At 43.7% G+C, this 20,646-nt stretch overlaps 1 protein-coding gene across 1 annotated transcript in view; it reads right to left on the bottom strand.

Moving 5' to 3' along the window:
* NRSN1 (neurensin 1) overlaps positions 1–20,646 on the bottom strand; it is a 126,357-nt gene that overhangs the window by 32,718 nt on the left and 72,993 nt on the right. Inside the window, exon 2 of the mRNA XM_078687929.1 lies at positions 629–826. Coding sequence (XP_078544055.1) covers positions 629–817 — 189 coding nt within the window. The 5' untranslated portion in view covers positions 818–826. The remainder of the gene's footprint in view (positions 1–628; positions 827–20,646) is intronic.

Below are 20,646 nucleotides of genomic sequence, written 5' to 3' on the forward strand. Positions count from 1 at the left end.
TTGGGCATGGTTACTCATGCAATGTGGAAATTAGAATTAGATCAAGGTACTCAATGAGGGTGCTAATACAAAGTAAGAAAAGTAAGGACAGGCTATAATAGGAGAAGTAAAATTTGTTAATGAAAACCAGGATAATGAGAATTTAGTAGAGAGAATAGAAGATAAACAGGAACACTTTAATGTAAAAAGAGGAGCAGTGATATTTACAAGAGGAACAATAACAGGAAATATAAAACTAACGGTTTACACTCAAACGACAAGTGTCTAAATGGCTCGCTTCAGACAACTTCCCTCAAAATAACTATTTCCACATATATCATTTGTGTTGTGCTGTGCTGTTTCTGTGATTACATGTAACACAAGTATTCTGTTTCCTTGTGTACATTTTCCTTTCCTAATATCCATAGATAACAAATTCAGCAACTGTCCCTGTTTCTCCAGCACCACACATCACAAACAAAGCTACTTTACCTTTTACAACCGGATATACTCCCTCAAATCGGTATGAGTAAAAATTGGGTTTATATAATATTTTGCATATTATATCTTGCTTATGTTCATGAGGATAACAACAGACAAGGTTGGCAATAATGACATTGAAGAATGTTTTGCAGACATAGTACTGTACCTTCCAGAAAGCAGAGCTCCACCTGCTTGGCGATCTCTGGATCTGAAAATCATCGTCATATTCCCATATAGAAGCTGTACAGTCTTCATAAAACTGGTGGAGGTAGGAACGCACTCCATAGCGATAGTATCCTCCATCAGGAGTCTCTTGAGTGTGCCTTGTCCCACAGATTCCTGCACCAGAACTCATCCTTCTCAGCTGAAAGTACAAATTGAACCCCAAAGACACCTCTCAGTCAAGGAAATAGGATATCATCAATATATACTTCAACAAAAGGCTTTCGTTAAAGACATTTTCTGATTAAAACCATGTATTAAAATGTTTTAAGTAATGATTCTTCAGGTATAACACAATATCATTGAGCGTCTGTGTAACAGGCTAATATTTCTACAGGTCATTCCACTTTATTGAATAAAATATTATCAAAACTGAGACCTGGTGTGCTCTAAACTAATCTCCACAAAGCTCAACTCCAGCCATTCACTAACTAAGAACTTTCAATGGCTTTAAAATAGTGTTTGGCTACCCTTTTTCGTTTAGCACGATCTAGGCCTATCCTTGCAAGAGGTGCTGAGAGATACAAGAATAACACATGCACAATGCAAAAGAGATAACAAACTTTAGATACAGAAAAGTCTTCCTGAAAATAACAATTCAAGCGTATTAACTAGATACCACTTAAAGCTCATGTGGAAATATGGTCACAACATGAAATGAATGTACTTCTGGTGTGTCATTGGTTGTGTTGGCAGCTTTCTAGACTGGCTCCTTGGGTCAAAACAAATATTCAAATTAGGTAACAAATTCTATGTTTGCAAGTAGCAGACTCCATATGACTTTTCGATTTGTGAACCTGAATCAGCGAGCAAATGCTGGATGGAACATCAAGATGGTGCAAGCGAGGATCCAACGTGTATCTAATAAAGGGGACAGAACATGCTTTCACAAAAAGAGTATGGTGATGCATGGTTGGTGAAATCATAGACAAGTGAAATGACTGACATTATGCATCTACTGGGTTTATCTGTTAACAGTGTCGTGGCCTAGAGTTCCCACATCCACAGTGCCACTTGAATGAAGACAAGGCATGTGCTGGTGAAATGGCAGCCTAAAGGAGATGGTGTTGTCACAAGTACAGCAAGAGGAGAGTGATGCCAGTATGTGGGTCCATGTAGAGGTAAACCCTCACACTAGGGTCAACAAAGTGGACCCATTGCATAACACATACAAAGGGAAGATGCAAATAGAGTGCTTTCTCCATGTATCCCCCGTCTTTCTACTTTCAAATCCCCATAGGCAGCCACTGGAATCACCCACATCGAAGGTTACCGATCTGGGAGAGAAAAACGCTCTCCATTTGATGTAATGGCAGAAGATTTTACTATTTAATAAAGCTTTCTAGAATACTTGATCAAGTTAAATTGAAGTTTTGAAGGACTGAAATGCATGTGGTAAGCCATCAAGCTATGTGACACACTGAAGTGGCTAAATGGAGAGGCATTCTTGTGATGTCTATCTTCACTAGCATTTTTAAGTGTGCTGTGAACTAAAAAGAAAACAAAAAGGGGGACACGCAAATAAATAGTCATTTTTCCACATTTTGAATTATGGATTCCCTACAGGGTGGAGGCATTCTGCAGGTTTTCTTAACCTCTGACACCTCAACCAAATGAAAGTTAGGAGTTTTATTCTGCAAATTATTATATGATTTCTTCAAACCTCTGCCAACCAGAGATTGTTTATGAAAGAACAACAACTGAAGCAGAGCACAAGGAGCAGCTTTGTAGCGAATGTCTAACTGCTGGCTTTCAGAATGGGCTTCATACAGGTGGGATGGTAGTTTGATTAACAGAACGGACTTACATTGATATAGATAACCCCCATTGGCTGTGAGCTTTCCTGTCATATTATTGTCCAGTACCTGATTACAATTCTGGTGTTCATTTGTAACAAACAGTTGGGAATTTAACCTACATGGATTGATATTTCAGCTGGGTCAAGCCCTCCAAAACTTTAGAGAGATTGAGGCCTGCCTACCAAGTGGCTACACCAAAAGTGCAACGCCTACATACTTCAGCATAAAGAATCAATGAGAAGAGGGGGTTCCCAAAAGTGCATGCTTAAAACTAGTAAAAACCGATCAAAGAAAATTCTGTTTTTTTGGCAGGTATGGAAATGATAATGCATTTTCTGTACTCAATGTGTCAGCTGACTGTATTTTATTTTATTGTAGCATTTTTTTAGCACGTCAGATCTGCAATGAAACTCAAATGCTTCTGGTTGGTGGAGTAAGATGATACTTGGTTTTTGGTGGTAAAGTGGGGGTTTATAATGTGGCCCGTGTGGGATGCCATGGGTATCAGGCATGAGGTAAAGCAGAGTGATACAGTTGAGTTTTTAGTAAACTTGTGGATGCTCTTGAGCGTGGAGGCAAGCTTGCGGTGTAGGATCCATACTATAGAGTGGTGCTTGCAGATACAAATCTGTTTCCATATGGTTGTTTGAATAAGCGGTTACCGGCTTATTTTCTTTGGGACCGATTCACAAAGTTACATTTACACTTTAGAGTAAGTTTACTACTTTTCGGTATTCCCAAAGGTAAAGTTAGACCAAAAGTCTAACTTTATTACTTATCGGTATTTACAAAGGTAAAGTTAGACCAAAAGTCTAACTTTACTACTTTTCGGGATTCAAAAAGGTAACCTTAGACCAAGTCTACTTTTAGTAGTAGTAACTTACTTTTGTGAATACCGAAAAGTAGTAAATTTACGCATAAGTGTAAGGTTACCTTTGTGAATCAGGTCCCTTGTTTGGCATAATGAGTGCTATGTGTGAGGTTTGGATTGTAAATGTATTTAAATTTTGTATATAGCGCTTACGGAGCTGAAGGGACTCAGAGTATTTTATATAGAGTGAGTTTAGATGGTTACGAGCAAGTGGAAGCATAAATAGCAGATATATGTAAATAAAGAAGAGTTGTATATTAGTCAAGGGATACACAACAATTTTTTGTGGAAACCTTAAAAGAGAGGGGATAGGGGTATATCAGTGAATGAGAAAGGAGAAATGTGACTGCTGGGCAGTGGTATAGGCAAGCATGCTATAGTACCAAGTGCAAACTGGGGAAAGGATTCCCCTGCCTGCAAGTCAAGTTTGGTGGTAAAAAGCAACCATAATCGTGGTTAAGTGTGCTCCTCAGGGTCCACTGACTTCTATGCTGCTGCCCCTGCTGCTTCATTGATAGTTATCCCTCTGGTGCTGCGAGTAGTAAAGAAAGCAAGAGAGATGATGTCAGAGTTGGTGAAAACGAATTGGGAGAAGGCCAGAGAGTTAGGGTGCAGTGATTTAAGATGGACTTATTCCTAGCAGAAGGGAAGATGATGGAGCAAGGTGTCCAGCATCTGGCAGGAATATGTGGTCTTAGATCTTAACAATATTGTAGGTGTATCGTGAAGTGACAATCAATATTTAACAAGCTCACATCTGAGGTTTAGATCATGATTTTTGTGTTGCAGTAAATGGTGATGGGTAAATGAGCACGGGCAAAGGCTGGGGTAGGGTAGAAGAAAGTTTCACTCCATGACCAATGCTATGAATTGTTTAAAGCTCTATTGACGAGAACCCACCATGAGGACGTATGAAAAGTGAACAGAAGCTCTGTTTTTAGGCTGCCATTTTTCTGGCTATGGTTTTAATCCATGATGTTAATCCATAATCAATGTTTCCGGATCGTTTGTCGAAGTCTTTGATCAAAGTTTTGAGAAAACTTGGATGGAGGGTTTATATAAAGGTGCCTAAATATATTAGTCTTGTATGCATAGAGTGCAATACAGACGTATAAAATAGGCAGAGTTAGACCATGTGCAGTGGCATAACATAGGCCCCCACAGGCCCTGCGGTGTGGAGGCCGCCCGAGCTCCACAGGCTTATGTTACGCCACTGCACCAGCTCCAACCACTACATCATACACTTCAAGATACTCTTCTAACAAGCCACCCCACCAGATACTTTCATTGGTTCATCTGACCTGTGTAGAAGTAGGTCATCAGTTTGGGAAAACCCAGGTATTTCTTACACTGCAGAATTACAAGAGATCTTAGAAGCGGCCCCTGCAGCCCCTGAGGGAAGGATTGTTGCTCAGCCCAACGTTCTTCAATGTCTACATGATAACCCTTGCAGACATCATCAGAGCCCATGGCATCAACATTGTAGTATCCTACGTCAACGACACACAGCACATCCTTTCCCTTACTGACTTAAAGAGCACCACCAAGGCAAACTTTGCCAACTGCATGAGCATTGTCGATGCTTGGATGAAAAACAACTGCCTCCATATCAACGCAGACAAAATTGAAGTACTAATCTTCGGTAACAACCACTCCCTCCTGGGACGCCTTCAGGTGGCCCTCCAAACTTTGCACCCACTCGCACCTGCAGACTATGCCAAGAACCTTGGTATCATCCTGGACACCCACCTCTCCATGAGCAGACAGATCAATGCTGCCTATCATCATGACTCCAAATCCTACGACTGCTAATCTATATTTTTAAGTGGATCCCACTGAACACTAGATGAACGGTCACTCAAGATCTTATCACAAATAGAGTTGATTATGCAAACGCCCTCTATATCAGAATTCTAGCCCATGCCCTAAGCTGACTCCAAACCATATAGAATGCTGCCACCAGACTACTCCCGAATATCCCACAAAATAACCACATCTCTTCAGACCTAAACAATCTCCACTGGCTTCCAGTCCAGGAAGATGTATGTTCAAGCCACTCACCCATGCCTACAAAGCTCTCCACAACACCGGTCCAGATTACCTCAACGACAACCTCAACTTCTACCAACCCACCAGACACCTTCGATCTGCATCCCAGGCAAGAGCATACCTCCCTTCCATCAAGAAGACCAGAAGCGAAGGATGCTCCTTCTCACACCTCGCAGCCAAGACCTAGAACAACCTACCAAAACACCTCAGATCCTCCCCCTCCTTCTTTGACTTCTGAACGGACCTCAAGACATGGCTTTTCCACCAGAGGAAACAGGCAAGATCTCCTTCTCCTCCTCCAGACCTGCCCAACTCAGCACCTGGATACCCTCACGGTGATTAGTCGCGCTCTATAAATTCACATAACATAATGTAACATAACATAACGTAACATAGGCACACAATTCCGTGTCCCAGGAAGGAGCAAGGTGTTGTTTGGATTTTTCTTGGGCTAAATAAAAACACAAAAGGTGTATGGCTCCTTGCTTGGGCGCACACGCACACATGCACACACACATACGTACATGCACGCACGTACACACCCGCACACACAAAAACACATGGGCTGTAGCACACACACACACACACACACAAAGATGTGTACCCTAGAAGGAGTCAGATACTGTTTGCATGTCTGTACTTGAGCAATGAGTCAAGATTCTTACTGGATTTTTCCTTAGGCTAAGAAAACAAATCAAACAAATTATGGCTCCTTGCTGAAGATCTGTTGGGTGCTTGCTGAAGCCAGATCTAAATATTGCAGATATCTACTATGGAACCCCCCACAAACACATAAACATTCAGTGGTGTCTAGTGTGTGGATCATTGCCCAAACAAATAGAAAATCCATAAAAGTATGGTACACCCGCACTTAGGAAACAAGGAAATCACAGATATAGATCACTGGATATTCTCCTCTTTCAGAAGCTTTCCAAATTTCTTACATGACATGCACCAAGGTTATTGCCTGGCGGCACTCTTAACTAATAGAAAACCCATTAATTTCTGGTACCACTAGAGTCAAGACAGCCAAAAAAAGTTGAAGGTCAAGCCTTGACAGGGATATGTTATGTTAAGCTGTTATGTTACGCACATTTGTAGAGTACACTATCACCTGGGAGGATATCCTGGCACTGAATCCTGAATAAGGGAGCGTGAAGAGAATTACTATGTTATGGAAACAAAATGCAAAATTGTGAAACAGGTCATGCTCAGAGTAATATCCAGTTATGTTAATAACAACAAGGGGCTCCAAATCAGTCAGCAGGGACCTCGGGGAACATACTTTATACTTGCAACAATGGTCCCATGCATACAAAGGTAAGTGAAGAATAAATATAGACAGAGTCAATCTATATTGCGAGGGACATGTCCAGCCGGACAGAGGTCTTCAAGGTTTACTCAATATATAGGTTAAAAACACAAAGAATACCTTCCACAGTTCAACCAGTCCGGTACACAAGCCTGTGCCCAGTACTGACAGAACAGGTACAGAGGTGAACAAGGATAGCAAAGAAGGGCTTTTTAAGGCAAAAGAACGTTTTCTGTCAAAATACAAATTGTACAGATTTTGTAACTATAGCACCATTACATCACATAGTAATCACGTTTTAGTATTAGGTGCTAAATAGGTCGACGGCGTTTCGGACCCCCTAGCAAATCATGGGGACCATCATCAGGACATTGCAATGAAAGCCTTAACATTAAATTAGCCTCTAAATGCCTAGAAAGGGAGAGAAGGAAAAATATACATTTAGGTACATAACCTACAAGAAAATGAAAACAAATAACTGGTGGTGACAAGTGAAACACCGGACTAGGGAACTGTCGGAGTCCAGAATGATTGCTGTGAGATTGTGATTTGAACATGCAGAAAAAATGAGAAAATCAGCCGGGCAGTAAAACATTAGCTACCATGCACAAACGGTATCTGTAGTGAAAATGCAGCAATATATTCACAGAGTAGTCCCATTTGGGCATGCTAGTTCCAATTGCTGGGATCTGGAATGGTCATGTGGTGGAGGCAGCCACGGTCGGGTGGGTGCAAAAACGAGTGCAGATGCGAAGTGGTACGCCGGGATCTAAGACCGTCTCAATATGGTCACTAAACCGGTATATGAGGTTGTGATACATGCACGGACGTGGATAGTGCTGGTAACAGCGAGAAACTGTGTGTGAGTTATACTCAACTTGGGGAGAGTCTACTACCAGAAGTTACACTCGAGCTTACCGATATTGCCCAGTCGCGGTTGGCACAAGGAAGGTGAGGTTGTGGTCGCTCAGTGAACGGAAAGGAAATATTAGGGGTGTGCGTGTGAAAAATTGGTCTTAAAGTTGACCGGGAGAGCGGGGCTTACCGCAATGAAGCGAACAATTCCACGGAAACCGGGTTATGTCCGTCGGAGCCTAGGGAACCTGGAAGACAGACCCAAGGCATCAGGAGGCTAACTAGAAGCAAGAGAGCGGGGGAGGTGGTAGAATCAGGTAGAGAGCTTACCGGGTTAGTCGGTCGGCTGGTGTGCTCCCTAGCGTGCTTGTGATGGAAGGCAATTGCCCAATAAGTAGAGCGCCGATTGGACAAAGAGCTAGTGATGGTGAGGGGCATAGAAGTAAACGATGGACAAAGTCGGCGGCCATCTTAGGAGAGGGGAATGCATGTGATATGGAAATAGACAATGGAAAGCGTCGGCGGCCATCTTGGGAGAGGGAGTGATGGTAGAAGTGGAGTGCTCAAGTGAGTTAAAGTGACAGATTAAAAGACAAGTAATACCACACAGTAAATTAAGAACTGTAATAAGCAACAAAAAGCTGATTCAGGCCCAGACTAGATTAAAGCATTCCATTCGTCTTGCAGATTTAGTCCGCAATTCAGACTATCTGTCTTCAAAATCCACTTGAGTTCCTCTCGATTCAGTAGGCGAGTGAGGTCACCGCCCCTGGGCGGAACGATGACCTGTGAGATCACAGTCAAGCGAATGTCATTTTCTGTGTGTCCTTTGTCTTGAAAATGCTCAACCAGTGGAGCATTAAGTGTTTTGCAGCGGCCACGGCTTCGATGTTGTGAAATCCTCAGCTTAATTTTTTGCTTTGTTTGGCCCACATATATTAGGTTGCATGGACAGAAAATAGCATAAATGATGTTGCAACTATTACAATTGGTGAACGTTTTCAAGACATTTCTTACATTTTTGTATACAAATTCCTTACCATCTAGTGAATAGTCGCATACAACACAGGAACCACATTTAGAATGGCCACGAAGCAGTGGTAATTGCCAATGATCATGAAGTGTGGTGTTTCTTACTGTTGGTAATGCAGCCCTAACCAGATGATCTTTCAAGTTTTTATTTTTCTTAAATGCAAAGAGGGGGGTATCCCAATTAATTGGGCCTGAATTCAGTATGTGCCAGTTCTTTTTTATACACTGCTTGACACGATTAGAGATGGGTGAGTAGGTGGTTACACACACCAATTTGTCAGAAGTTTGTTTGGCTTTGGGCTCAAGGAGTGTTTCACGGGGGCAATACCACGCTCTTTTCATGGAGTTTTTTATTAAGCGCCTTGGATACCCTCTCGCTCTAAGTTTTTCAGAAAGAGTGTTAGCTTCACAGAAGTAATCCTCCTTTCTAAAGCAATTTCTCCTGAGTCTGAGGAATTGAGAATATGGCAAGCTATCCCTTAGGGCCCTAGGGTGACAGCTGTCGTAGCTCAGTAAGGTGTTTCTTTCCGTAGGTTTACGGAATAATGAAGTATACAGAGAACCATCTTCATGTTGGATATTGAGGTCAAGAAACGAAATATTCTGCCTATTATGGGATAATGTAAAAGTGAGGCCGTTGCAATTGTTGTTAAGCCAGTGCAGCAGCCCTTGAAGCTCAGCTATTGTACCTCCCCAGATGAGAAAAATATAATCTATGTACCTCTTCCAGGTAAGCAACCCTTGGTGGAATGGGTTGCTGGGGGACAGGATCGTGTTAGTTTCTAGCCAGTCCATATAGAGGATCGCCAGGGTTGGGGCACTATTTTTGCCTGTCCCCCAGCAACCCATTCCACCAAGGGTTGCTTACCTGGAAGAGGTACATAGATGATATTTTTCTCATCTGGGGAGGTACAATAGCTGAGCTTCAAGGGCTGTTGCACTGGCTTAACAACAATTGCAACGGCCTCACTTTTACATTATCCCATAATAGGCAGAATATTTCGTTTCTTGACCTCAATATCCACCATGAAGATGGTTCTCTGTATACTTCATTATTCCGTAAACCTACGGAAAGAAACACCTTACTGAGCTACGACAGCTGTCACCCTAGGGCCCTAAGGGATAGCTTGCCATATTCTCAATTCCTCAGACTCAGGAGAAATTGCTTTAAAAAGGAGGATTACTTCTGTGAAGTTAACACTCTTTCTGAAAAACTTAGAGCGAGAGGGTATCCAAGGCGCTCAATAAAAAACTCCATGAAAAGAGCGTGGTATTGCCCCCGTGAAACACTCCTTGAGCCCAAAGCCAAACAATCTTCTGACAAATTGGTGTGTGTAACCACCTACTCACCCATCTCTAATCGTGTCAAGCAGTGTATAAAAAAGAACTGGCACATACTGAATTCAGGCCCACTTAATTGGGATACCCCCCTCTTTGCATTTAAGAAAAATAAAAACTTGAAAGATCATCTGGTTAGGGCTGCATTACCAACAGTAAGAAACACCACACTTCATGATCATTGGCAATTACCACCGCTTCGTGGCCATTCTAAATGTGGTTCCTGTGTTGTATGCGACTATTCACTAGATGGTAAGGAATTTGTATACAAAAATGTAAGAAATGTCTTGAAAACGTTCACCAATTGTAATAGTTGCAACATCATTTATGCTATTTTCTGTCCATGCAACCTAATATATGTGGGCCAAACAAAGCAAAAAATTAAGCTGAGGATTTCACAACATCGAAGCCGTGTCCGCTGCAAAACACTTAATGCTCCACTGGTTGAGCATTTTCAAGACAAAGGACATACAGAAAATGACATTCGCTGGACTGTGATCTCACAGGTCATCGTTCCGCCCAGGGGCGGTGACCTCACTCGCCTACTGAATCGAGAGGAACTCAAGTGGATTTTGAAGACAGATAGTCTGATGCGGACTAAATCTGCAAGACGAATGGACTGCTTTAATCTAGTCTGGGCCTGAATCAGCTTTTTGTTGCTTATTACAGTTCTTAATTTACTGTGTGGTATTACTTGTCTTTTAATCTGTCACTTTAACTCACTTGAGCACTCCACTTCTACCATCACTCCCTCTCCCAAGATGGCCGCCGACGCTTTCCATCGTCTATTTCCATATCACATGCACTCCCCTCTCCTAAGATGGCCGCCGACTTTGTCCATCGTTTACTTCTATGCCCCTCACCATCACTAGCTCTTTGTCCAATCGGCGCTCTACTTATTGGGAAATTGCCTTCCATCACGAGCACGCTAGGGAGCACACCAGCCGACCGACTAACCCGGTAAGCTCTCTACCTGATTCTACCACCTCCCCCGCTCTCTTGCTTCTAGTTAGCCTCCTGATGCCTTGGGTCTGTCTTCCAGGTTCCCTAGGCTCCGACGGACATAACCCGGTTTCCGCGGAATTGTTCGCTTCATTGCGGTAAGCCCCGCTCTCCCGGTCCACTTTAAGACCAATTTTTCACACGCACACCCCTAATATTTCCTTTCCGTTCACAGAGCGACCACAACCTCAACTTCCTTGTGCCGACCGCGACTGGGCAATATCGGTAAGCTCGAGTGTAACTTCTGGTAGTAGACTCTGCCCAAGTTGAGTATAACTCACACACAGTTTCTCGCTATTACCAGCACTATCCACGTCCGTGCATGTATCACAACCTCATATACCGGTTTAGTGACCATATTGAGACGGTCTTAGATCCCGGCGTACCACTTCGCATCTGCACTCGTTTTTGCACCCACCCGACCGTGGCTGTCTCCACCACACGACCATTCCAGATCCCAGCAATTGGAACTAGCATGCCCAAATGGGACTACTCTGTGAATATATTGCTGCATTTTCACTACAGATACCGTTTGTGCATGGTAGCTAATGTTTTACTGACCGACTGATTTTCTCATTTTTTCGGCATGTTCAAATCACAATCTCACAGCAATCATTCTGGACTCCGACAGTTCCCTAGTCCGGTGTTTCACTTGTCACCACCAGTTATTTGTTTTCATTTTCTTGTAGGTTATGTACCTAAATGTATATTTTTCCTTCTCTCCCTTTCTAGGCATTTAGAGGCTATTTTAATGTTAAGGCTTTCATTGCAATGTCCTGATGATGGTCCCCATGATTTGCTAGGGGGTCCGAAACGCCGTCGACCTATTTAGCACCTAATACTAAAACGTGATTACTATGTGATGTAATGGTGCTATAGTTACAAAATCTGTACAATTTGTATTTTGACAGAAAACGTTCTTTTGCCTTAAAAAGCCCTTCTTTGCTATCCTTGTTCACCTCTGTACCTGTTCTGTCAGTACTGGCCACAGGCTTGTGTACCGGACTGGTTGAACTGTGGAAGGTATTCTTTGTGTTTTTAACCTATATATTGAGTAAACCTTGAAGACCTCTGTCCGGCTGGACATGTCCCTCGCAATATAGATTGACTCTGTCTATATTTATTCTTCACTTACCTTTGTATGCATGGGACCATTGTTGCAAGTATACAGAGTAATATCCAGGGCATCCGCTCAGGGTGTGGGTGATCTGTGAGGCAGTTATAGAATCCCTAGAATGTGTTGAGGTTAAAAATATATGGCTATTGAATGTCCCAATACAGCAGAGGGACAAGAAGCATGTGAACTAAACCCACATTCCGCTTTCAGTTACATTCCCAATTCCTCAAATGCCCTGAACTAGCCTTTGGCTCCCACATACGCACAGAGAATCCACACATGTCGTGCACCCATTGCTCATGAGACCTACAAGAACACTGACTGCTTGACAACTCTTGGCAGGATTATGTTCCTACATGAAAAAGATTGTAGGGAATTACCAAGTTCTGAAAGTAAAATCCTGAAATCTGACAAACGCCATGTTTAGTGCATTCAACTGGCCAGCCAAACAGGGTAGGGAAATCTGGCACCCAATGATGAAAACCTTAGAATGTGTAGATGCTGAAAATATATGGTTATGTTACGTTTCCATACAGCCCAGGGGTGAATTGAATGACGATCACTAAACTGGAATTTTACTTTCAGGTGCTTTCCCATATGCACTGAACTCAATGTATCGTCTGGGGACACCCCGAGCCCATAAAAAACCCAAATATTTATTTTGCCACTAAATTCAAGTGACCCACAACAGTATAGAAGCGGGACAAACCTTTGCAGAGATATATTTCAGCCCAAGGAAGACTAGGGGGAATTACGTTTTGGAAAAAAATAGCTAAGAATCTGTTTAGCGTAGTCTACTTGAGCAAGGGAGGCCCGGCTTGCACCAAAAGATTACTTAGTGTAATTAGAAAATATATTGGGCATCATTGAGAGTATGGTGAAAAGATCGCCATATGTCAGGGTGGTGGATGCCATTTCCTTCAACACTCCGGATGGACAACAGCTTGCCATATGTTGAGATCTCTGCCAACCCTGAGGAGGTCTCCGTACCTTCAGAGCAGTTGCCATCATGTGAGTCTGAGGCACTGAAACTTCGGACTACAACCCACATGTTTCAGGCGGCCGCTCACCAATTTTTTTTGTTTTCCAAAAGCAGATTTTTAATGATACTGACATCCTGGGAATTCTCACCCAGTGTGTGGGGTAATTTATATGTTCTTCTATTTTGGGCCTAAACATAAAAAAGTATATCTACCTGTCTGATCTAAATCAGTCAGGCAGTCAGAAGCACCTACATCGATGGCTCCAAATCTGTAGGGTCATCGATGTAGGTATCAGTTGGCAGAGCCAGCGGGATCACTTCCGTCGGACCCATGATGGCCTGACAGACTTCCACTAGAGCAGACTATCGGTTTGCCAGACCGGGTACACTGCCACATGTGTGGTGGAATGCCCTGTACACCAAACTCTAAATCAGGCCCATAGTGGTTATACATTCCGCACAGTCCTGAGTTTGATATGCGTAATGAAATGAACTGTGCACCAAAAGCAGTAATTCGGCCATTTGCGCTAATACTACTTAATTGATTGTGAAGGCTACATTGTCTGGGGGAACACACACACATTTGGCATTATCTGACTCCTAACAGTGAGGGTAACATTACCTAACATTACCTCATCATTCTAGGATTTATGTTAGTCTATTTCGGAAATGCAACAACATATTCAGCAAATTTATAAAAAACGAAAATATCTCCACATTTCTCATTATACTTTTCTGTTGAAAGGAGATATGGCTGAGAGGTTTGCTTCAATACATAGCCCTGAATGTGTTGCAAAAAACCCTCATAGTTTGCGAAAGGGGAACATCAAGACGACGGCAGAGATAGGAGTAAACAATCTACTGCCGATTTTTGTTTTTAGAAAAGCTGAGGTACAGAGCTACACAAACACTCCAGCAAAGAAAGGGTTAAGACTGCTAAAAGTCTCAAAATTATTACCGTTGATAGAGCACACAGAGCTTACGAATTTAAGGTCAAAGAATGTACTTGTTTCAAACTCCTTTACCAAAGACATGGCTGCATTGACTATCTGAGTTAATATACTAAAAGTGAATGAAGGCCACTCATAGACGCTATTTCCATATCAGACAGTGCATCTGTCACAATGGCTGAAGGTGTTTCGTATAATAATGATGAGATCTTACTAACACTTCAACGTAATGCTCTGATAAAGAAAACCGAGATCCTGAAGGCAATATTCAAACTCTCCTCGAGGAAAGTTATAGGCTCAGATGGTCTGAAAATGTGTTCTTTAAAAAATGATATCTATCATCTCACCTCCCACAAAGAAGTAAATGTAATGGAAAAGGGGGTCAGAGAAGGATGCAGGATTTCATTAATTTTTGAGTTTGCAGGGGATTCTACAAAAGGTAAGGAGCCATTACTTTCTCTGGATGCTCTTCTTTATTTCTATTCATTCAGCACAGTTTCTTTTCGGGTTCCTCATATTTGTCTGAGCAGTGCAAAATGGTTCTACGTCGTTATGGATTCTTCCTGATCACTTTCTAATAAAATATTTCCTTATTTATGTATTCCTCTTTATCAAAAATATCTACCTGATAGTTTGAGTGGATTTCTCAAAACTGGAATTTTCAGATGATGACATATGTAAATACTATACGTATATTGTCAAGGGAAACTGCACTCACATTGGGGAGGGGGGGTAACAAGCAAGAAGCACTGCTCCCTCTTTTGTTGCAGGTGGGCCGATATTGGATCACTATTGCGAAACTGGCCCCCAGAGACAAAACCGGCCCCTACTCCTTCAGGCCACCAGGGAAATGCCCAGTGCCCACTACTGCCAGTCCTGCACACATGTTTGTTGGATTAGCACTGGACGTGCCCCATGCAGGGCAGCACAAATATGTGACAAGTTAAATTTCTCTGCTAAACCCAGTTCAAACAATCAGTGTTATCTGTATTGACAACGAGACTGGGATAAGTGGGGTAGAGCACACTCATTGTAATCCACACTGCTAAACACTCGCTCCTTTTCTTGAGTAGTTAGGTAGTAGGCCTGTCTTTTCACGTGCTTACCTACGTCCCTCAAACATCAAGACAAACAATAATAACACTTTTCATAGGTTACATAGCATCAAGAAAAGGTCGAAAAAAGAACACATTTCTCTCCCAGAATCTATAAAGTCTACACAACTGAAAAAAACAAGTCAATGCTTCGTGAATTTATTAAGCCTCGGGTTACTGACAATAAATATGGGTGATGTCTAATGCAAATATGATTCACTGGGCCTTCAGTGCAAAAAGGTGCAGTTTCGGACTATTTGATTAAAAACCCGAGTTTCTAAACAATGATTAGCTTCGAATTTTGGTACGTTTATACTCAGTTTGCACTCACTTCATGCCACACTAACCCAAGTCGCAAACAACGTTTTTTTTACAAATATTTTGCAATACAATGCCTTCCACAATCAGTTGCAACTTTCGTTACCTGGGAAATCCCCTAACTTTAAGGTTAACCTCACAGGTTTGGGCACCCTTCAATTCTTCATAGTCAGTGTTTGTTACATCATTAACACTTCAACGGTTAACAAAGAAAACATTCAACAATATCATCATAATTAAATGCATAACAAGGGCCTGATTCGCCAAGGTAAACTTGCACTTTTGAGTAAGTTTGCGAGTGTTTGGTATTCACAAAGGCATTTTACTAAGAGTTTCCGCACATAACAAGATAGGACTGTTCTATCTTGGTATGTGTGGAGACTCCGCAGGCGTAAAGATACTACAACTAAAATACCTTTGTGAATATCAAACAATCGTAAACTTACACTTTTGTGTAAGTTTACTTGTGTGAATCAGGCTCCGAGAGGCTAATTTAGATGTAGGGCAAGCGGTTATCGTGTACAGAGAATCGTTAATTTGTGCTTAATAAAGTATAAATGCAGCCGTTTCCCGTACAGGTAAGAGCGGTGAGCCCAGGTGTGGGGGGTGGTCCCGACAGACGACGACAAGGGAACATTAATTATTTATTTATATTTCCCTCATCATCGTCCATCAAAATCCCTGCCCCACCGCACTTACCTGCACGGATCGCAGCTGTACGAATGGTGAAAACACCTGTGTGAGGCAACTTTACAGGATTTGTGAGGTAGAAAATGTCTTAAAGTGTCACAAATGTTGTGTGCCAAAACCACCTGAAAAAGAATGATAGCAACTGAATGAGGAACATAGCTGCCAGGGTTTCAGACTGCTATGTGTGACATTTCCTTAATTTCAGAGTAATTATGAGAGACATTTTAACGACTAGGAGGGACACTCGCTTGCAAGCAAAATCAAACTATGAAGAGGGAAACATATAAATATCAGAAATAACACCCATTTGAGCATTAAGAAATTCCTACTTTGCTGCAAAGCGTAAGAAATAATTGTTAAACAACTTCCATTTATCAGACTCATGCGTAAGTAAATATACAGAGGGGCAGATTTATGAGTCACTTGTGCCGCAATTGCGTCACTTTATTTGACGCAACGGCGGCGCAAACAATGCGCCCTATTTACAACGTGACGCATCTAGGAGATGCGTCACGTTGTAAAGCCCTGCGCCATAAGGAGGCGTTCCTGCGCAGGGGGGGGGGGCGTTCCTGCGCAAGAACGCCTCCTAAAAGTGGCTGAGTGAAATCTATAAGATTTCACTCAGTCACTGTCAGGACAATGCTGCGTCAAAACCCTGCGCCTGCTTGAAGCAGGCGTAGGTCTTGACGCAGCCTTGTGAAGATGGGGCACCCCCGAGCCTTGCTGGAGCTGCGTCGCGCTTGCGACGCAACTCCAGCAATGTGCCACCTTTATGGCACAGATGCGCCACGCATCTGTGCCGTTTTTGCCCTATGGTGCGCCGCATTGTAAATGCGGTGCACCATGGGTGGCGGAGCAGTGGCGCATGATAACTGGCGCATCACTGGGGATGCGCCAGTCATCATAAATCTGTCCCTTAGAATCTAACAAATATCAAAATGCTCCTCTGCAACATATTAAATCAAGGCTTTGAACATTAGCTCAGGAGTTATTTTTTGTGGTTGTGTGTGTTTTTTAGGCTTAATTTACTGTGTGACAAATGCTACAAGCCTGCACAACACACCCAGCTATGGAAAGCTGCACCATTTGGCAGTGGGATTGTGCAGACCTTCCTCTTGTGCGTCAGTGTCCTTATTTCAAGTTACAGGCTGTAACTTTGACTGTGACGAAGATTGAAGAAGGTAAGCCCATCCAGTTCTACATGAGACCCAGGCTTACTGCCCTTCAGATGTCACAAGCTCAAGGTAGACGAGGACAGACCTTCTGTCCCATTATTTTGCCATCTGTACCTATGCCGTTCATCTAAATCATGTGCAACTGTGACTGCCCACCTCCACTTTGCTCACATGGCGGACTGACTGTGTGGGTACAGTCAATCTTACCCACCACCTGTTGCATTCCGGTGACGCAATGTGCTTGAAACCCTATGTAGAAGAGAAAGGGATTGTTCATTTGAGCAATTCTTATTGCACGTCTTGAAAGACGTTCAAGCTGATGAACAAAGGTATTCGGTTCACAACCGTAACGTGAGTCAGGCGCATATGATGCCAATTAAATGTTTGTATGGCAGCTTCTACTGGGAACGTGTTTTTATCCTTTGGAAACAGGAAATTACTAAATTCAGTCTAGTGAACCAAAAACAAAGTTCATAGTACTGGAATTCCCTTTTGCAAACCATTGGGTGAGCAAAATGCAACAGTGAATCAGACCAGAAGGATTAAGTATAGGTCACCAGGTACTTTTTACATTATGGCACTCTCTCTGACAAACCCTCCAATATGGAAAGCATGTTGCACAAGCAGGATCCGTGTATCGGTAGATAAATGCATTTACAGCATCTATCCATGTTTTACCTCAAGATCACATGTGGATCTCAGAAGGGTTGTCTTAACCTTATACGTTTAGTCTTTCTTGCCTATAATATTTATTTGCTATGTTGCTATCCATTATTAAATACGATTTTATGAATTTGTCAATCACATGATTGTGTAGTTAACTTGGTTTAGGCCAAGCAAGGCCTTTTCACGGTTTGACACGGCCCTTTTAGTGACCCCTCACACGCCGCAGTTTTTCCATCCCACTTAAATACAGCCCTGCTCCATTCCGTAATCACTTTATTTGTTTCAAGGTCTCATTGTACTCTATAACGTTTCATTGTTGTTATCTTGCTTTTCTGCCTGGCTGCTGGTGCAGCAGTGATCCGCTGCAGATTTAGAAACGTATCGGATAATTAATTGTAGTCTAAGTGGAATTTGTGCACTCAGTTACCCAGTCTGAAAATGAGGTCAGCTGCCCAGCCCCGCAGACAGCGGCACCAGTGATCACACTAGCAGGCTGTCACCGACCTAGTGCTACTACACTAGGCTCCCTCTGTGCTGATGTATGTGACGCTGCTGCCGGCGCACTTAAAGTCATTTGTTGGACCAGGAATGGCACCACCAGTCCATTGTGACCCGCACTGCGGCTAGCTCCAAAAAACAAATTATAACTCAACAATCAGAGTGAGAGTTCATTCCATCCATGCACTACTTACTTTGCTTGTTGAGCGGCAATGACAGGCCACCTCGTCGACATGCCACGACGACTCCCGAGGCAAACGCCGGCCCACACGATTCCGAGGCTCAGCAGCTCTAGCTGCGCAAGCCGCATTTACTCAGACTCTGATGGTGAGGTGGGTCGGCTACGGTCGCGGCAGGGTCAATAATACCGTGGTGCGAGCAGCGCTAACATTTCCACTACAGTGAGTCTGCCAAACCTCATGAACTGCAGCTGCCCGCCAGGCATCACCGTGGGCGGCAGTAGGAAGTACCGCCTAGTAGTGTGCATCAAAAAACGTATACTGATCTCACCCCAGGTCTCTCACTGGGCAGCACTTACTCTCACGTCAGTCATCACTTGATGTATCAAATATGCCGCACGGCTGGCAGAGTTGGGTGAATCCTAGTGTTACATTGTTAATTTCAGTATTACGCTCTGGAGTTTCGCAGCAGTGGGAATCCTGTTAAAACCATCTTTAAGGCCCTTAAAGACCTTGTGGCTAGGAAGCCTGCCGGCAATTCCATCAGCTCCAATACCCATTGTGAAGCGCTGGCGGCTTTCTTCCTGGAGAAGGTCCAGACCATCTATAGGGCCTTCCCCACCACTGCACAAACCAGTACGGGGCCACCCATCCAGCAGGATCAGGTGGTGCTAGATTCTCTCCCCTGTCTCTCTTTGGAGTCTTACACGGCATTGGCCCTTCGAGTCAAGTCTGGGTCGCCGGTTGACCCGCTCAAGCCACCAATGTTCAGAGACCAGACTTTTGCTCGCCCGGTCTGCGACTTAATCAACATGTCGCTATCATCTGGCCAGGTGCCTTTGAAATGGAAGCATGCGGTAGTTATGCCCATTTTGAAAAAACCATCTCTCGACCCCTTAAAATCGGAGAACTACCGCCCGATTTCGCTTCTCCCGTGGCCAGCCAAACCCGCGGAGGTGCTTGTTAACACCGCCCTCACTGATCATCTGTCGCGTGCCAACATTCTGGACGACACCCAGAATGGTTTTCGGGCCGGCCACAGTACGGAGACAGCATTGTTATTTATGGTCGAGCACCTGCGGGCAGTTCTGGATGCAGGTCAAACGGCGGCGCTTGTTTTGTTAGACCTAAGCGCCGCCTTTGACACGGTCTCCCATGAAATTCTCCTGCAGCGGCTGGAGGAGATAGGGGTGACTGGCACTGCACACCAGTGGTTTCGTTCGTTTCTCAGGGATCGTTCCTTCTGTGTGGCGTCCCCGCCCTATCAGTCCAAATGTCATCCTCTGTCTCTTGGGGTTCCGCAGGGTTCCTCGCTGAGTCCCACGTTGTTTAACATCTACGTGAGGCCGCTGGCTGAGGTGGTGAAGCTCTGTGGTATGACCATGGTGTCATACGCAGATGATACCCAGCTAGCGGTCACGATCAGCGGGGACTCTGGGGTGGATGCCCCAAGATTCAGAGAAGGACTTAGGGCGGTGGCTGGTTGGATGACGTCCAACTGTCTCCAACTTAACGCCAAAAAAACGGAGGTGATGGTCTTTGGGAAGCGGACGGACCTTTGGGGAGATACCTGGTGGCCCCCTGAGTTGGGTCCCACCCCCACTCCGGTTGCGGAGATCAAAAATCTTGGTGTCTGGCTGGACCCTTCCCTCAACTTTGTTGGTCACACTAAAAGGACGGCGGCGTGCTGCTTTGGCATCTTGCGCAATCTGCGACCTGCCCTTAAATATTTTGATGCCGCAACCCGTCAACTTGTGGTACAAGCAACGGTTTTGGCTCGGCTGGACTATGCCAGCTCCCTTTTCATAGGGTTAAACCAGGCCGAGCTAACCCGACTTCAAAGAGTGCAGAACGCAGCGGCCAGAGCAATCGTAGGTCTTCCTAGGTTTTGCTCGGCCGGTCCAACCTTGCGAGCCTTGCATTGGTTACCCGTTAGGCAGCGGATCCATTTTAAAGTACTGTGCATATCTTTCAAGATTCTGAAGGGCCTACCGCCTCCCTTACTGTGCCAACTTTTGTGCTCTTACATCCCGGG

The sequence above is a fragment of the Lissotriton helveticus genome, chromosome 4_1, assembly GCF_964261635.1.
Source record: "Lissotriton helveticus chromosome 4_1, aLisHel1.1, whole genome shotgun sequence".
NCBI classification, from domain to species: Eukaryota; Metazoa; Chordata; class Amphibia; order Caudata; family Salamandridae; genus Lissotriton; species Lissotriton helveticus.